The 15,650-nt window shown below is 51.8% G+C and overlaps 5 protein-coding genes across 5 annotated transcripts; 4 read left to right on the top strand and 1 right to left on the bottom strand.

Moving 5' to 3' along the window:
* Positions 1-1,622: 1,622 nt before the first annotated feature.
* steA (sexual development transcription factor SteA) lies at positions 1,623-4,017 on the top strand (the record flags this gene model as incomplete). Its single annotated transcript, XM_025572160.1, has 5 exons — positions 1,623-1,746; positions 1,842-1,941; positions 2,002-3,537; positions 3,629-3,712; positions 3,771-4,017. 5 exons carry the CDS (start codon positions 1,623-1,625, stop codon positions 4,015-4,017), a joined length of 2,091 nt encoding a protein of 696 aa, XP_025428046.1.
* A 1,967-nt stretch (positions 4,018-5,984) lies between these two features.
* BP01DRAFT_376602 (sodium/hydrogen exchanger 3) lies at positions 5,985-10,790 on the top strand (the record flags this gene model as incomplete). Its single annotated transcript, XM_025576959.1, has 6 exons — positions 5,985-6,285; positions 6,354-7,574; positions 8,544-8,579; positions 8,641-8,793; positions 8,868-9,527; positions 9,580-10,790. 6 exons carry the CDS (start codon positions 5,985-5,987, stop codon positions 10,788-10,790), a joined length of 3,582 nt encoding a protein of 1,193 aa, XP_025428045.1.
* Positions 10,791-11,298: 508 nt separating this feature from the next.
* Positions 11,299-12,057, top strand: BP01DRAFT_385908 (uncharacterized protein; the record flags this gene model as incomplete). The annotated part of the gene is made up of 4 exons (XM_025577641.1): positions 11,299-11,320; positions 11,369-11,503; positions 11,643-11,713; positions 11,779-12,057. The coding sequence occupies 4 exons, from the start codon at positions 11,299-11,301 to the stop codon at positions 12,055-12,057; spliced, it is 507 nt and encodes a 168-aa protein (XP_025428044.1).
* A 292-nt stretch (positions 12,058-12,349) lies between these two features.
* BP01DRAFT_385907 (uncharacterized protein) lies at positions 12,350-12,804 on the top strand (the record flags this gene model as incomplete). The annotated part of the gene is made up of 2 exons (XM_025577640.1): positions 12,350-12,515; positions 12,632-12,804. The coding sequence occupies 2 exons, from the start codon at positions 12,350-12,352 to the stop codon at positions 12,802-12,804; spliced, it is 339 nt and encodes a 112-aa protein (XP_025428043.1).
* Positions 12,805-13,063: 259 nt separating this feature from the next.
* Positions 13,064-14,313, bottom strand: BP01DRAFT_385906 (zinc-dependent alcohol dehydrogenase; the record flags this gene model as incomplete). The annotated part of the gene is made up of 3 exons (XM_025577639.1): positions 13,064-13,110; positions 13,209-13,563; positions 13,651-14,313. 3 exons carry the CDS (start codon positions 14,311-14,313, stop codon positions 13,064-13,066), a joined length of 1,065 nt encoding a protein of 354 aa, XP_025428042.1.
* Positions 14,314-15,650: the final 1,337 nt, after the last annotated feature.

Raw genomic sequence — 15,650 nt, 5'->3', positions numbered from 1 at the left:
CCCCCTCCCTCCTCCTTCCTCTCTATCGAACCCCACTTCTTGGTGCTTCTTCAAGCGTTGAATAATAGCGTCATCATCAAGGGGATATTTTTGGATATTGGTGTACTCCAGATATCGGAGGGAAGGGGAAGCTTAAACTATCATAGTGGTTGATTGACTGGTGACTGCTCCGTACTGCTGGATCTTAGGGTCTCAAAAAGAGTAGCCTCTCCGTACTTCCAGCTTTTCCCCTAGGCTTCTGGAGCCGGTCCCTGGCGCCAGTCTCCGCTTTTGTCTAGGTCGGACCACCTTCGAAGCCCTACTTTTTCGCCGTGCGCGTTTCCCGGAGTCTGGATGACTAGTTTGGGAGGTCGACGACTTTGGTAGAAGAGAAGGAGGATTCAAAGAGAGAGGGAGTATGGGTGAGTGAGTGAGTGGGTGAGTGCCTGAGTGACGTATATCTGTACTCTAAATGTGTCTTATTTTTTTTTGTGCCAATCTGAAAGATCAAAGATCGAGAGCAGCGATAGACGAGGTACGGAGTATGATCAACTGGTACCTACCAAGTAACTAAGTAGAACTACCTAGACATAACAAAGCAGCCAGGCCAGCGCTTCCACCTCCAACTACGGAGTAGTAACTCGATGCGCGGGTCTCGGTCGGCGCCCGCTCCCTGAATTCCTTCTTCCCAGTTCTGACAATTGATTTTTTTTCCCTCTTTTTCTCTTGTCCTTTTTTCTTTTTCCTCCCTTGGGGAATTTTTTTCCCTCCGTCTTGCATTTTTCTGAATATTCTTATTTATTTTTATTGCTTCCCTCCCCATTATTATTTATTATTATTATTATCGATTGGCGTTATTATTACTACTTCTTGCTTGGACTTACATACCTGACCTATACCTACTTACCTACCTACTTACTACCTCTTTTCTTCAACCACACCACCGTAAAAAAGCAAAGTCCCTACCTCAATTCTCATCTCCCTCCCTCCTTCTCTTCTTTCCCTTTCTTCTCTCCCCCTCCCTCTCCCCTCCCCTCTTCCTCCTCCACCACTACAATTTACCTCTTCTTGTTTTTTCATTCCTCTTCTTCTTCTTCTTTCCTCACCTCCTTTCGTTTCATTTCCTCCCCACCCCTTCGCCGTGCGATTTATTCTAAGAGACTTGTAATCGGGCTGGCCCAGTTCAACTCTCCATTGCTCTCTTTGTCTGTGCCTTGTTCTTTCCCTTATTCGACGAGGGGTTGGCAACGTCAGCGCCTAAACGACAACCAACAACACACATCTTTCCCAAGAGGCCGGTACCTCTTTTCTTCTGCTCCGCGTGTTTGGACTCCGCTTGTGTTTCACCGTTACTTCGTCGAAATCGCATCTGGACTATAGTCACTCACCTTCAACTCCCTAAAGCACTTCTCCGAGTCCGGTTTGAACTTTCTTGGCAAAGTCATCTTTGGTGATTTGCGCGCGGTTTCACCCGCTTGTCTTTGGTCAGGTCTATTTGGCGGTGCGTTCTCCTTGTTCGGCCCAACGGTGTCTATGTTTAACATCCCGTCCACCATGACTCTTTGTTTGCGCGCATGCATAGAAATTTCGCATGCTAACTCGGACTGATGAATTCCTCACCAGACCACTGTATCACATTCAATATGTATCCTCAACATGGTGCCCCTATGGCGCCTCCCCAGAAACCCGAGACGTTCATGCTCTCAAACGAGGCTCAGCAGAGCCTCCCTCATGATGCGCAAGTCGCACTGCAGCAGGTCGATAACCGTAAGTTAAAAACAAATGGCTACAGCAACATCATCCTTTGTGGTCTTTCCCGCATCAGCAGTTCAGAATCTGACCTTGTGCCCGCCGCTCTTCAGTCAAATACTTCCTTCTCTCAGCACCCGTGGACTGGCATACGGACCAACTGATTCGCAGGTTCTTGCTTCCGACGGGCGACTACATATCATGTGTTCTCTGGTTAGTCTTGACGGATATTCGCAATTGATAGGGAAGAGCGCGCACGCTGATTGGCGATAGGAACAACCTCTTTCACATTTCGGGAACCGATATCGTGAGATGCCTGGCTTTCCGATTCCAGGCCTTCGGTCGCCCAGTCAAGAATTCGAAGAAGTTCGAGGAGGGTATCTTCTCGGACTTGCGAAACCTCAAGGCCGGAACTGATGCCACGCTAGAAGAACCCAAGAGCCCATTCCTCGATTTCCTGTACAAGAATAATTGCATCCGCACTCAGAAGAAGCAAAAGGTGTTTTACTGGTACAGCGTACCCCACGATCGCCTTTTTCTTGATGCGTTAGAGCGTGATCTGAAGCGCGAGAAGATGGGGCAGGAGGCGACCACAGTTGCAGTCAGCGAGCCTGCTTTGTCCTTCGAGTTTGATTCATCGCAGTCATTGTATGAACAGCTCACAAAGGCACAACAAGCGAACTCATCATCGTTTGCTGCTCACGCAAGTACGACATATGGCCAACCTGCATCCCCAGTGGTTCGGACCGTTGACGCTATGCCTCCTCCTCAGATGGCTCCCCAAATGGCTCCCCCGGCGCTACCCCTTCTCCCGGACGAGTCCGGCAACCCGGCGATGTACAACCCGATTCCCATGCCTACGACTCTAGCCCAAAACGTCATTAAGCGTGAAGCGGACTATGGGCAGATCCAGTATGATCGCAATGGAATGCCGATCGCCCGCATTCACCAACGCCATGCGTCAATGCCAACGTTCGTCGAATACTCCCCGGCTCCATCCTTTGTGTCTTCGCAGTACGAGGATTACTCCAATCGAGGCCTATCATTTGAACCAGTCACGCCTCCGCAACATGGTCACCTCGGCGCCGAACCAGCTTATATCGCTAACGAAGATACCGGGCTCTATACTGCTATCCCTGATATCTCCGCAGCTCCTTTCCATCCAATGATGCAGCTCCCTCCGTCAAATTTCACAAGTGCTCATTTCCCAACTCCGGCCAGATCCTTCCCCTCAAATGTCTATTCTATGCTAGAGGGCTCACCGACATACAAGCAGCGTCGGCGTCGGTCTTCTATCCCCCCGGGTGTTACCAGTGCCGCTGCTACTATGCTCCCGCAAGTCACAGGTCCACAACCCCAAGCTGTTGCTTATGCCGCCCACCGGCCAAGTGACCTTCGACGATCTGTATCCAGCTCCGTGGCCCCTATTCCAGAGGCGGATGATTCCCGTCATGACATTCATCGCCCTGTCAATGGATATCGTGCTGCAGTCCTTCCCCAGAAGAATCTGCTGCATGAGATGTCCCGCCATAGCACTCCCCTGTCGAGCTTGGATGAGAATTCCGAGCAGCAGCATGTCATGCATCCCACCAACCCGACGGATGAACTCGCTCCTCTTCCCGATGGAGAGACGCTCGAAATTTCAGCCCAACACAATGCGGCAAGCAAGATAGAAAGGTATGCCCCGGGGCCTGTCCGTCGGGCTCGGAGTGCTACCATGATGGAACTTGGTCCCTATCCACAGAAGTCACACTCCTGTCCGATCCCATCATGTGGACGGCTATTCAAAAGATTAGAACACTTGAAGCGGTGAGTTATACCCTATGTCTGGCCAACGCGTCCGCTGCGGCTGCATGCCAGCACGGCTTCTGTAGTTGCTTACTAACTTCTCGGTGCTTAGGCATGTGAGGACGCACACTCAAGAGCGGCCTTATCCTTGCCCCTATTGTAACAAGGCTTTTTCGCGGTCGGATAACCTTGCACAGTAAGTCTTCCCCGACAAGGCAGGGCAGCATAATAGGAATGCTAATATCGTACTACAGACACCGCCGCATTCATGAGGCGCAGCAGGATGGTCAGCCGCCAATTGCTATCCCGGACGATGACTTGGAAAATGAAGAGAATGGATTTGGTTCCCAAGACGAGGGATCCTCGCCGTCAGACTCGATGCCAAGTGCAATCGTCCCTAGCATGACTACAGTGCCCTCTGCAATGAGCTTACCTACTACTATGCCCACCATGATGGCTCCGCATATGGTTACTCCCCAGCTCTTGCAGCAACAGATTTGACCAGCTTGGCATTATTTTGATCTTCATGAACATTCTCAAACGTCTTTTCGCATCTATCTTGCGGGTTATATACTCCGATTTCTCGTCATATTATGCCGCTTTCTCTTGGACCGAGTTCTGGTGGTCCTTTGTTCATATGCATGCCCTGTGGGATATGGTGGCTAACTCAAGATTTCCTCCTTGATTGTGCCTTACATCGATTCCTAGAACCATTGCTGGCTTTTTTGTGTTTAGGCCTTCCCTGCCGTGAAAGCCAGGGCGATACCCTGGCCTGGGTTGAGAATCACTTTTTCTGTGTTTTAAAGCTTCGCAATCGCGCTGGACCTACTGGTCCCTAATAAGCGATACTGGCGTTACTGATTGTGGACTACGCGGTAGTTTCCATCACAATCCCATTATTGCTCATTTTATCTTCTGCTTCGGTTTGGTTTCTCTGGTTCTGTTTCTCTCCTCATGTGTTATGTTGATAATGGGATTTCTTGTATCATCTTCTTGTTTACCCCCCACGTCTTTTCCCATTCCCTTGCCATTATTATCTCTTCTTCATACTCCTGTCCTTTTCTTTGCCTGCATGCTGGGTTCTAGGGAAGATGAGAGATTGCAAGGTGCAGGATAAAACGAAAAGGAGGCACCTCGCTCTAAGAGGCTATCAGTTGAGCAAATACTCAGTGGGTGAGGGATCCGGTGCCATTGGGCTGACGAGGGGTCTCCTGGATCCAAAGGATGAGGAGTCGCCATGAATGGGAACCAAGGTGGCACTTGTGACTGTGGCAGGAATGATCGGGTTGAATATATGCATACAGATATGAATCAAATGGTAATGAATTTTGCCCAGTCAGACGACTTTTCTTGGGGTGGGAATAGGAATCAGGATCCATCATCCTGACAGGCAATGCTGCCATGCTTTTACCCCGGACTAATCGGGAACAATCGCGGTTGGGTCACGTGTGGGGCCTGCTGACGTCGACCCCCCAACCCTGGACCACTGGACCACGAAAGCGCGGCGCAAAGGACACACATGACATGCTTGCTTGCCTTAACCTTGCCTTGCTGTCTATTCATCATCCCCACATCTTTTCAGACTCCTATGCTCCCCATGCCTGCTGAGCTGGCTCTCATCGACTTGAGATATTGTTCAACGTTCCACGCAGTCATGGATCAAGATCAGGACTGAGAAGTTCTCCTCATTTCAAATCGGTTTCAGTGATTATTCTGGCTCTGCCTGATCCAACCCGCGCTTCCACGATAGCTTCCGCCCTGCCTTATCAGAAGCTCTAGTAGGCGTCGTTCCGTCACGATACCTGCTTGAGCTTTCGGCAAGCAATCACAATTAGAACACACAGAGACTCGTCTATAGCCCTACCACCGCACTGCTCCACGCTCTCGCTTGTATCACCTTTGATAGGCGCTGTCTCCGTACATCGTCATACAAACCGTGGCCGCCTCCACTTCGGCCTTTTGCTACAAGTCTATTCTTAACGCACTTTTTCAACGGTGCTGGACCACAACTAGTACTCAGACTTGAAGCCGCATTAACAACGCTTTCCGTGAGGAAACGCTTCTGAAACGATCAGTTCAATGACAGAAGCACATTATCGGTCTGTCAATGAAACGTCCCCTTTGGTGGGAGCAGCTGACAGTAATGAAGTGACTTCAATGACGCAAACCGGAGAGTCAAGTGCAAACAATAGATCGGGAGATTCTCCCGATCTTTCGGAGACAAAGAGCAGCTGGTATCTGTTCTTGTTGACCTTGAGTATTGGCGGGTGAGCACCTATCTTGTCAATATGAGCATGAACCTGCTCTCTACAGCAGCCAGAAGACTGACCAAAATGTCACTGTCCTAGTCTTCAGGTCGTATGGTCAACTGAGCTATCCAATGGATCGGTAGGCTTGCAAGCATCCATGGCATTTCTAAATTGATCTAACGTGGGTGCGGACTGTAGCCCTATCTTTTGTCGCTTGGAATGAGCAAGGCTCTACTTGCTTTCGTTTGGATTGCTGGTCCTCTGACAGGAACCCTCGTGCAACCTTATATTGGCATCTGCAGTGATAACTGCCGTATCTCATGGGGCAAGCGAAAGCCTTTCATGGTGGTCGGCGGTGCAGCGAGCGTTGTCTCTTTGCTGGCTTTGGCCTGGGTGCGGGAGCTCACAGAAGGCCTTCTGGGGGTATTTGATGTTGCACCAGGCTCCGATGCATCTCAGACATTGGTTATCGTGCTAGCCACTATCTTGATGTATTGCTTGGACTTCTCTGTAAATACCGGTAGGCCTGCCCAGGGTGGCGTACCGTTGACTGAACCTTGGAAAATGCTGACCGAATTTGGATTACAGTTCAAGCAGGTATCCGGTGCTTCATTGTGGATAATGCTCCTTCACACCAGCAGGAATCTGCGAATGCGTGGGCCAGTCGCATGACTGGTCTAGGCAATATTCTTGGATACATATTTGGATACGTGGATTTGCCCAAGTACTTCCCTTTCTTGGGCAACACACAATTCAAAGTGCTGTGCGCCTTGGCGTCCCTGTCACTTATCTGTACATTGTTGGTCAGTTGTCTGTACATCAAAGAACGAGACCCGCGACTAGAAGGACCTCCTGCCGCAGGAAATCCGGGGTTGGTCGCTTTTTTCAAGCAGGTGTTCAAGTCAATCCGGTATTTACCGTCGGAGATCGCCAAGGTATGCGAGGTCCAGCTGGCTGCGTGGATTGGTTGGTTTCCTTTCCTGTTCTATTCGACCACATACATTGGTCAGCTATTTGTCAATCCGATCTTTGAAGCACACCCAGGCTTGTCGGAGGATGACATCAACAAGGCATGGGAAGAAGCCACGCGAATCGGGACTTTTGCGCTCCTTGTCTATGCCATCATTTCTTTCGTGGCTAATCTGACGCTGCCGATGCTCGTTGTGCCTACGTACAAGCCGGTAATCGTCGACGAGTCCGAAGTGTCCGATGACCAAACCGAGGAGGAGCCTTTTCTGGGTGGCCGAAGGCGATCATCCTCAATAGAAACTGCATTGGAGGCCCCTACCGGTATCGCTCCTGCATGCAAAAGTGGATATGGAGAAGAGGGCGGGTGGCTTTCCAAATTCCAGATCCCGGGGTTCACCCTTCGCCGCGCTTGGTTGATGTCACATGTCAACTTCGCCATATGTATGTTCAGTACGTTCTTCATCTCGTCATACCAGGCCGCTACAGTTGTCGTCGGACTTGTTGGCATCTCATGGGCATTAACGCTATGGGCACCTTTTGCCCTAATTTCTGCGGAGGTGTCGCGCATTGATACCGAGCGCCGGCTTCGACGCCAGCGGGCTGACGGCACGGCACCGGACGCCAATGTCTCCGCCTCTCCGACCACAGCCGGGGAGGATCTAGAACACGGGCATGCACTGCCGTCTACCAAAGGAGAGGAAGAGGAGAACCTGGCACAGGCAGGGATTATCCTTGGTCTTCACAACGTTGCCGTGTCGGCACCTCAGATCCTTTCGAGTCTGATCTCCAGTGCCATCTTCAAGGCATTCCAGAAGCCCCGCGGGGAGCCGTGGGATGATAGTGTTGGATGGGTGCTGAGATTTGGCGGCTGCGCGACATTAGTTGCGGCATGGTTGGCTCATAGACTCGCTGAAGGAACCCGGTGAGTGGGATTTTTCTTGATGGTAGGCGGGCGTGATGCTTGGCCACCACTTCGCGGGTTGGGAGGAAGCGTAAGAGAGCATCGTATCTATCTCTTAGGAAAGTTAGAGTGTATTTAACACGTAAGTAGTTAAGCTGAAGTTAGTGAGAGACCAAATTTTTGACATTGAAGAAATTGGAGCAAATAAGTTACAGTAGATGGCATAAATACCAGTTGAAGAATTCAATTGAGGGGGAGGGGGTAGTAAGGAATACGTAGTTATCGGAGTTACAGGCACCGAGTAGTACGTTACATATACAATAATGCTTGATTGATTGATTTGCCCCGTCCACCCGCCCGCCGAACCACCCGCTCCGCACCCAGCACCAGCACTAGCAATTACGACTCAGCAAGTAACAGCAGCAGCAGCACCACCAAGCACCACCAGCAGTTGCTTGATTATTGTTGTCTGTCATCTTCTTCTTCTTCCTCCTCCTCCTCCTCACCCCTTCCCCCCTCCCTCCTGTCGCACCTTCATTCTCCTTCTACTTCGTCTCTTCTTTTTGATCACTCTCCTTTCCCTCTCCCTTCCCACTCACCCCTTCTTTTCTCCACTCGATCGATCTCTTATCTCTTCTCCACTGCTTACGACGAATCCCCCCTCCCGTTGGATCGTGCAGGATCCGCGGATGATTATGTGTGTCGTCTGTAATTTCACTCGGGCGCCAGACACTCGCCGTTGGCCTTAATCGTCCTCTGCCGTCCTGGGCAAACACGCCTCAGTTCCCAATAACAACAATGGCCGGTCAAGTGATGGGCGATGCCCTGCACCATTTGCTCCGTATGTATCTTTATATAAGAAGCGCGCCACGAAACTTCAAACACTAACTGTATCTGGTGCGTACTAGGTAGAGCGATGGATTCTGACACAGACCCAGACGATGGTATGCGATGCGATCTTGTTTATTATCGCACTGTTCCCGAACTGACAAGCATATTCTCCAGCTGATGCTCCCGAGGCCGGCACCAAGGAGTTCTTCAGCTCCTGGGCGCTCTTCATTCTAATCATGCTGTTGATGTTTGCGCTATTCACCAGTTACATACTGCAGCAGAAAAAGATCCAAGCAGTCCACGAAACAGTCTTGTCCATCTTCGCGGGTATGTGTGACTAGCCACCGAGGGAGGGCATGATTCTTCTGCGGTCTGTAACAGAGGCTGATCGGTGCATATAGGCATGTTTGTCGGGCTTATTATCCGCTTAAGTCCCGAGTCCCCAATTCAAGACAGTGTTGCGTTTGACTACCAATTCTTCTTCAATCTCCTCCTTCCCCCGATCATCTTGGCCTCGGGCTACGAATTACACCAAGCGAACTTTTTCCGAAACATCGGCACTATATTAACCTTTGCATTTGCCGGCACCTTCATCTCCGCCATCGTGCTGGGGCTGATTCTGTTCGTCTGGACGAGGATCCCATTGGATGGACTTGATATGACCTTTGTAGAGGCAATCTCGGTGGGGGCCACCTTGTCGGCGACGGATCCGGTTACCATTTTGGCCATCTTCAACCTATACAAGGTCGAGCCAAAGCTCTATACGGTCATCTTCGGTGAATCAATTCTAAATGATGCTATTGCAATTGTCCTGTTCGAGACCGCGCAGAAGTATGCCGATAGTGAGGCGGGCTCACTAACTTTCTTGAACCTGTTCGAAGCTATCGGCCTGTTCCTGCTCGTTTTCTTCGGAAGTATGATTGTTGGTGTCATCGTAGGGATCATAACCGCCCTAGGCCTCAAATACACTCATGTCAGACGCCAGCCGAAGATTGAAAGCTGCCTGATCGTGCTTATCGCTTATGCCAGCTACTTCTTCTCTAATGGCGTCTATCTTTCGGGTAGGTCACCAACCACCATCCTCCTTGGGATAGTAGGTTAACATGATCACAGGCATTGTCTCTCTCTTATTCTGCGGCATTACCATGAAGCATTATGCGTACTACAACATGTCCCGTCGGACGCAGTTGACAACGAAGTATCTTTTCCAGGTGATGGCACAGCTATCAGAGAACTTCATATTCATCTATCTGGGCTTGGACTTGCTTGTTCAAAGGAACTTGCAATTTAAGCCATTGTTTATCCTTGTGGCCGTTTTCGGCATCTGTATCGCCAGATACCTGGCTGTGTTCCCCTTGTCTCGAGCCATCAACTGGTTCATTCGTTATAGGGCCCGTCGCCGTGGAATGGATGTCGCAGATGAGCTACCGTTCGCTTATCAAGCCATGCTCTTCTGGGCCGGTCTGCGTGGGGCTGTTGGTGTCGCCTTGGCCGCCGGTCTCAAAGGTGTCAATGCCCCGGCACTACGAGCCACAGTTCTCGTAGTTGTCGTATTGACCGTGATTATCTTTGGTGGTACCACAGCTCGGATGCTCGAGATCCTCGGCATCCGGACAGGCGTGGTGGAGGAGATCGAGTCCGACGATGAGTTCGACATCGAGGTCACCAACGGCGGCACGTATTACAAACGCTCCGATACAGGCTTGGGATACACGCCTCGCCGCATGGATTCCACCATTCCTTTAGATGGCGTCACGCGGGGTGAGCTGGACCGCCACAATAGCTACTCCAGTGGCAACAACCGTCGGCCCAGTCCCCCACCGTCTGGCTCGCGAGGACATTCCCGAATGTACTCGAATGCCTACAGTCAGCGAGACACTGCTCGCGACCGTTCCTCCACGGCCTCGTTATTGGGTAGCCGGCCTCGGAGCCATAGCGAAAGCAGCGCGGCAAGCGAAGATGAGTTTGGATTGAAGAACAATGGCAAGGGTCGTGCGACAGACGCTGACCAGCTCGAGGCCTTCGATCTCGATGTGGGTGATACCCCCTCAGACGACGACCTACCGCCGTCAGCTCCCACGTCTCGACTGCGGCGGTCCCCCTCCCAACCCCAACAGTATCCGGGCGGATCCCAGGATCCAACCCCTGCGACTACTTCTCCTCTCCGACGCGAGACAACATTGAGCGCCAGGGCTGCAATCCGCGATCTCTTTTCGGGGGCGTCTGGGGATCACGCGGCGTGGTTCCGACAGCTGGACGAGGACTACATCAAGCCCCGACTTTTGCTGGACCAGTCAAATCACAAGGGACCTGGAGCAGTCTGATCGCTCTTATTAGTGCTCTTGGCGTTGCCTGTATATATGTGCTATATATTGGTGCAGTTCACCGGTGTTGTGTTGCCGTCGTTGTCTTGATTTGATCGTTTTTGCCCTTGGCATAGCTGGGTTTGGGTAACCCGGAGGAGGCCTGATTGTGCGCATGGAGCTGGAGACTTGGTAGCAGGGGGAAACTGGGGAGAGGCAAGGAATCCTTCCACTCCTAGATACCACTATTCCGCCATTTTGAATCTCAAGAACGTTCGAACCTTAGCCTCCTTCCTCAGTGGTGAATTGAACAGCAATCTAGATATGACATCTCTGTCGATAGATAAGACCGAGACGTTCTATAAGTTCTCTCTCCCGCTTTCTCTTTTTCCTCTTTCCCCTTACTTTGCTTGCCTGTTGTCCTGTCCAGATTCTATCACCCATGGCAGAGAAGTCCCAGAATATGAACTCGATGAAGTCTAAAGCTCCTCCGGCGGTGGACGAGGGAATTTCGCTGGAATGAGGCGATATGCACGATATGCAGCTCTTGGGTTCGTTCGCTGACTTGTTATATGGGTCGTCCGTACTGATGAAGACAGCGGCGCTGGGATACAAGCAGGAGCTGCGCAGGCATTATTCGACTGTGCAGGGATTCGCCATTGCATTCAGTATCATCGGACTGCTACCGTCAATCGCATCGACCTTGTTGTATTCCATCCCGGCAGGACATGTGGGTATGGTTTGGGTACATGCTCCCCGTTCGTTCGGCTTACACAAATGCTCGCTTGATGCCGGGCTGGATGACCAAAGAGCTTTGGCTGACGCACCGTAGGAGACGGTCTCTGTCCCTGATCTAATGTGATATGGCACTAGGCAACGGTCTGACTCTAGCCCTAGGGTGGTTTGCTGCGAGTGCGCAGATCTTCAAAGTTGCATTGACTATGGTATGCGTCTTCTCATCCTTCTGCCATTTTTCCCAGTCGGGAGCTCACCGTGCAATGTCCCCTAGGCCGATCTAGCATCTGCCATGCCTACAGCTGGCGGTCTGTACTTCTGGACTCATTACTTCAGCGGAGAGAAGTGGAAAAATCCTTTGAGCTTTGTCATCGGATACAGCCTGGTCGCTATCTTCTTCGCGCGGATGATGCCGAAAACCCAGTCCGTCTGCATATTTCCTCAACGTGGGCCTAGTTTTGGCCACTGCTCTCGCTCTACCCATTGGGAAAGCAGTTCGCGGGGGGCGGTTGAACTCGAGTACCTACAGTATGTCTTTGGCCTCACCGCCTGACCCGAGGGCTGGAGCTTCATGATCGCGTGGTTGTCGCCCATTTGGACGACTGGGGCGTTCGATTCCTGTGTTCAGATGAGTGAGGAGGCCACCCATGCTGCACGAGCGGTGTCATTGGGGACTGTCTGGTCCGCAGGGCTCGGTGGTCTGCTGGGATTTGTCTCTCTGGCAATAATGGCAGCGGTTTTGGACTCCAAGTTTGGACGACCTATGGCTCAAGTGAGTTGCCGTCAGGTGCACCCTCTCGATGGAGATCTAATACTGAGCCGTTGCCGGCAACGATCTGGCCTGGATGGTCTCCCCATCCTCCCCCCGGCTTGTTTGGGGTCGAGACCGATTCCACCCTGGGGAGTTCTATACGGGCTGGCTGAGCGAGCCCATTGCTATCACCGCGATAGTGTTTCTGGCTTTCGCCATTGTCCTGAGCATGTTTCCTACCGAAGGACCCAATCCAACTCGTAAGTTTCCGCTTCGCCTCCCCTGTCTTGGGCCTTTCTCCCAATCTCTCAGACATTTTTCTATCCTCGCGTCTGGGCCATAGAATAATTTGACACTAACCTTCATGATACTATAGCTGCGAATCTGAATTACACTCTTGTGATCAACGGGGCCCGTGTGGCCTGGGGCGCTGTTCTACTATGCTGTCTACGGTCGCAAGGTGTAAAAGGTCCGCAGGCGACTGTGAAAGGGACATTGAGTCCGTCCGAGACGCGGCTCCCGCATGAAGAAGAGGAGAGGGAGAAGTAAAATGTCATGCCCAGACATGACTGACTGGCGGGATTGAATTGCTAGTATGCTTTGAAAAATACATTACATCGTAAGATACCCCATTGACACTCCTGTAATTGACATCAACTGCTGGAGGGTCGGAGAGCGCAAGAGAAAAGGGAGTGCAAACAGAAAGAAAGCTCGCGAGGTCCGCATCATCACCCTCCTGAACGGATACTATCATGATCCCGCGAGAAAAAGCCACTACAATTGTAGCCCCGTCACATAAGGCCCTGGTTTACTCGGGCACTTCGAGGACATAACGGCCAGCGATCTTGCCTTGTTCTGTTTCCGTTCACGAGCGTTAGTCTTTCCTTTTGCATACGTCTTGAAGGGGGGACGAGAATGTCGAGATGGAAGGAAGGGGAAGGGCAAAAACGTACCCATCAATTCAAAGATACGAGGGAGATCCTTCAGAGGCGCCGTCTTGAAGGGAGCGTTGATCAGGCCGCGGGCGAAGAAATCGACGGCCTCGACGCCATCCTGGCGGTTACCGACATAGCTGCCCTTGATGTTGATCATGCGAACGACCGTGTTGAAGACGGGAGCACGCAGGAAGGCATTGCCGGGCAGGCCAATGGCAACGACGCTACCACGCGAGCGTACGTACTCGGTCGCCTGCTGGAAGGGCTTCTCGGCCACGGCCAAGAGGATGACAGCGTGAGCACCAAGACCCTCGGGGGTGGCAGCTTTGACATCGGCGACTACGTCGTTGGAGGTGGTGAAATCAATGTAGGCCTAAAGGTGTGGGGTCTTTGGTCAGTCTTCTTCTTTCTTTACTGTTCGTTTTGGAATGTTTTTCCAGACAGGGTGTGGACGGTTTACCTCTGATCCCAACTTGTGGCACATCTCCTTCTTCTCTTCGCCGCCATCGATAGCAATGGTGCGCAGTCCCATGGCCTTCGCATACTGCAAGGCTAACGAGCCCAGACCACCTCCGGCTCCGACAATGGCTACGGTCTGGCCGGGCCGGACCCCGGACTCCTTCAGTCCCTTGTACACGGTGATACCGGCGCAGAGAATTGGGGCCACGGCGTCCAGGGGCACCTCCTTGGGGAGCTTGGAGGCGTGACTTGCCTTGGCCAGGGCATATTGCTGGAAGGTGCCGTCGACGGTGTAGCCGGAGAGCGATGCGTCGGGACAGAGGGGCTCTTCGGCCTGCTTGCAGAATTCACAGGCCAGGCACGAGCCGTTCAGCCACTTGATGCCGGCGTGGTCGCCAATCTCAAACTCGGTGACAAGCTCGCCCCGGGCCACGACGATGCCGGCGCCTTCGTGGCCGCCGACCAGCGGCTGCTTGAGGGGCAGCGGCCAGTCACCCTTCATAGCGTGTAGGTCGGTGTGGCAGACTCCCGTGTAACGGATCTTGACGAGGATCTGATCCGGACCAGGCTTGCCGACGGGGATCTGTTTGTAGACCGGGGGGTGGCCCTTTTCTTCGATGACTTGAGCCCATTGAGTCTCTGGAATCTCGGGAGGGGAAGACATGTTGGTGGTGATTGAGGGGATTAGGTGATTTGAGATTGGTAGCAGGGATTGCAGAGGTTTTGATTTTGGTGGGGGGGGAGGAGAGATAAAGAGTGATCTTTGTATGTAGAATTGAAAGTGGAAGTAGAAACCGATGTTGTGTTAGTTGGAATGGATCAGAGAGAAAAAGAGAGCGAAAAGACAAGACTTTATATGATTCCGAGTAGAGAACAACACCACAGACAACGAACCATAGTGAGACAACCTGACATTCACATTTCAGGGTTTAGTGGGGGGGGAGAGGCAGTAAGTGGGCAGTAAACGCCAGTCACTTCACTTTACAGCAGGTGGGGTGATTCCGTCCCGGCCGAAGCGCGCTCCAAGTGACGTCGTATGGTGGCCGTCAGCCTAGACAATCGGACGGAGGGAGCTGCACAAATAACACTGAGGTTGACACTGGGATCCCGGTCCTGTTTGCTGAGCGATTTTCCCAAAGATACGAGAGGGGAAGGAGAAGCAGGGGCGGATGGAATCAGTTACCGAGTCGGTATTCCGTAGATAACTGTATACTGTGTAGATCTCTCCTCCCTCTGCCCCCCCCCCCCTGGCGATACTCGGTGATGAATGATGCTATTCATTCTCTTTTTTTTCTCTCCTTTTCTGTAACTTACAGTCATTAGCTTCCCCGTCAACCTCAGACATCAATTGAATGGGCTTGGTAAACGTCATCATCCGTGATCGTCGAGGATTTGTTTCTCCGCATCCCACGGCGAACTGAGGGTATTATCAAAGCCTGCTATTGCATTAGGTCAGATTTCGCATCTCCGCCCTGGCCCCCCCCCCTCCCCCGACGTTGCTTCGGCTCTTGCTTCGGGGTCAAGATCCAATTCCCCTTTGATCCACAGAGTGAATGTCAATGGCAGCTGCATGCACTCTGCACTCATTCATAAAAAGTACGAAAAGTACGAGAAGACTGAGTAGTCAATGAGCAAGTCTGGGAGGGTTGATGCCTCAGGCCTGAATGTTCGGAACATATCGTATGTTCAAGGTTGAGTGGATGCTCAAAATCCAAGCGACAAACATGCACGGTCTTATATACCGCGAATTGGCCGATTGAGGACCTCCTGGACGGCCCCCCTGATAATCTCCCATTCACTACGGAGTACATCGCATGGGGGTGGCCCTTATGCGCGGGAGTCGCATGTCATACTGGCTTTCCATGCAATGCAGCCATCATCACCATCGAGTACTCAGTCCGGAGTACTTTGTAAGGTGGTGCTGTATCGATCTCAGGTCGCCATTACCTTACCATAACCTCCAAGAGAATCAGATCAACTAGTGGTAATCTAAGCCCGTGT

Source organism: Aspergillus saccharolyticus, assembly GCF_003184585.1.
Source record: "Aspergillus saccharolyticus JOP 1030-1 unplaced genomic scaffold BP01scaffold_39, whole genome shotgun sequence".
NCBI classification, from domain to species: Eukaryota; Fungi; Ascomycota; class Eurotiomycetes; order Eurotiales; family Aspergillaceae; genus Aspergillus; species Aspergillus saccharolyticus.
Note: the sequence above shows the minus strand (reverse complement) of the source record. Positions and strands in the feature narration are given on the sequence as shown.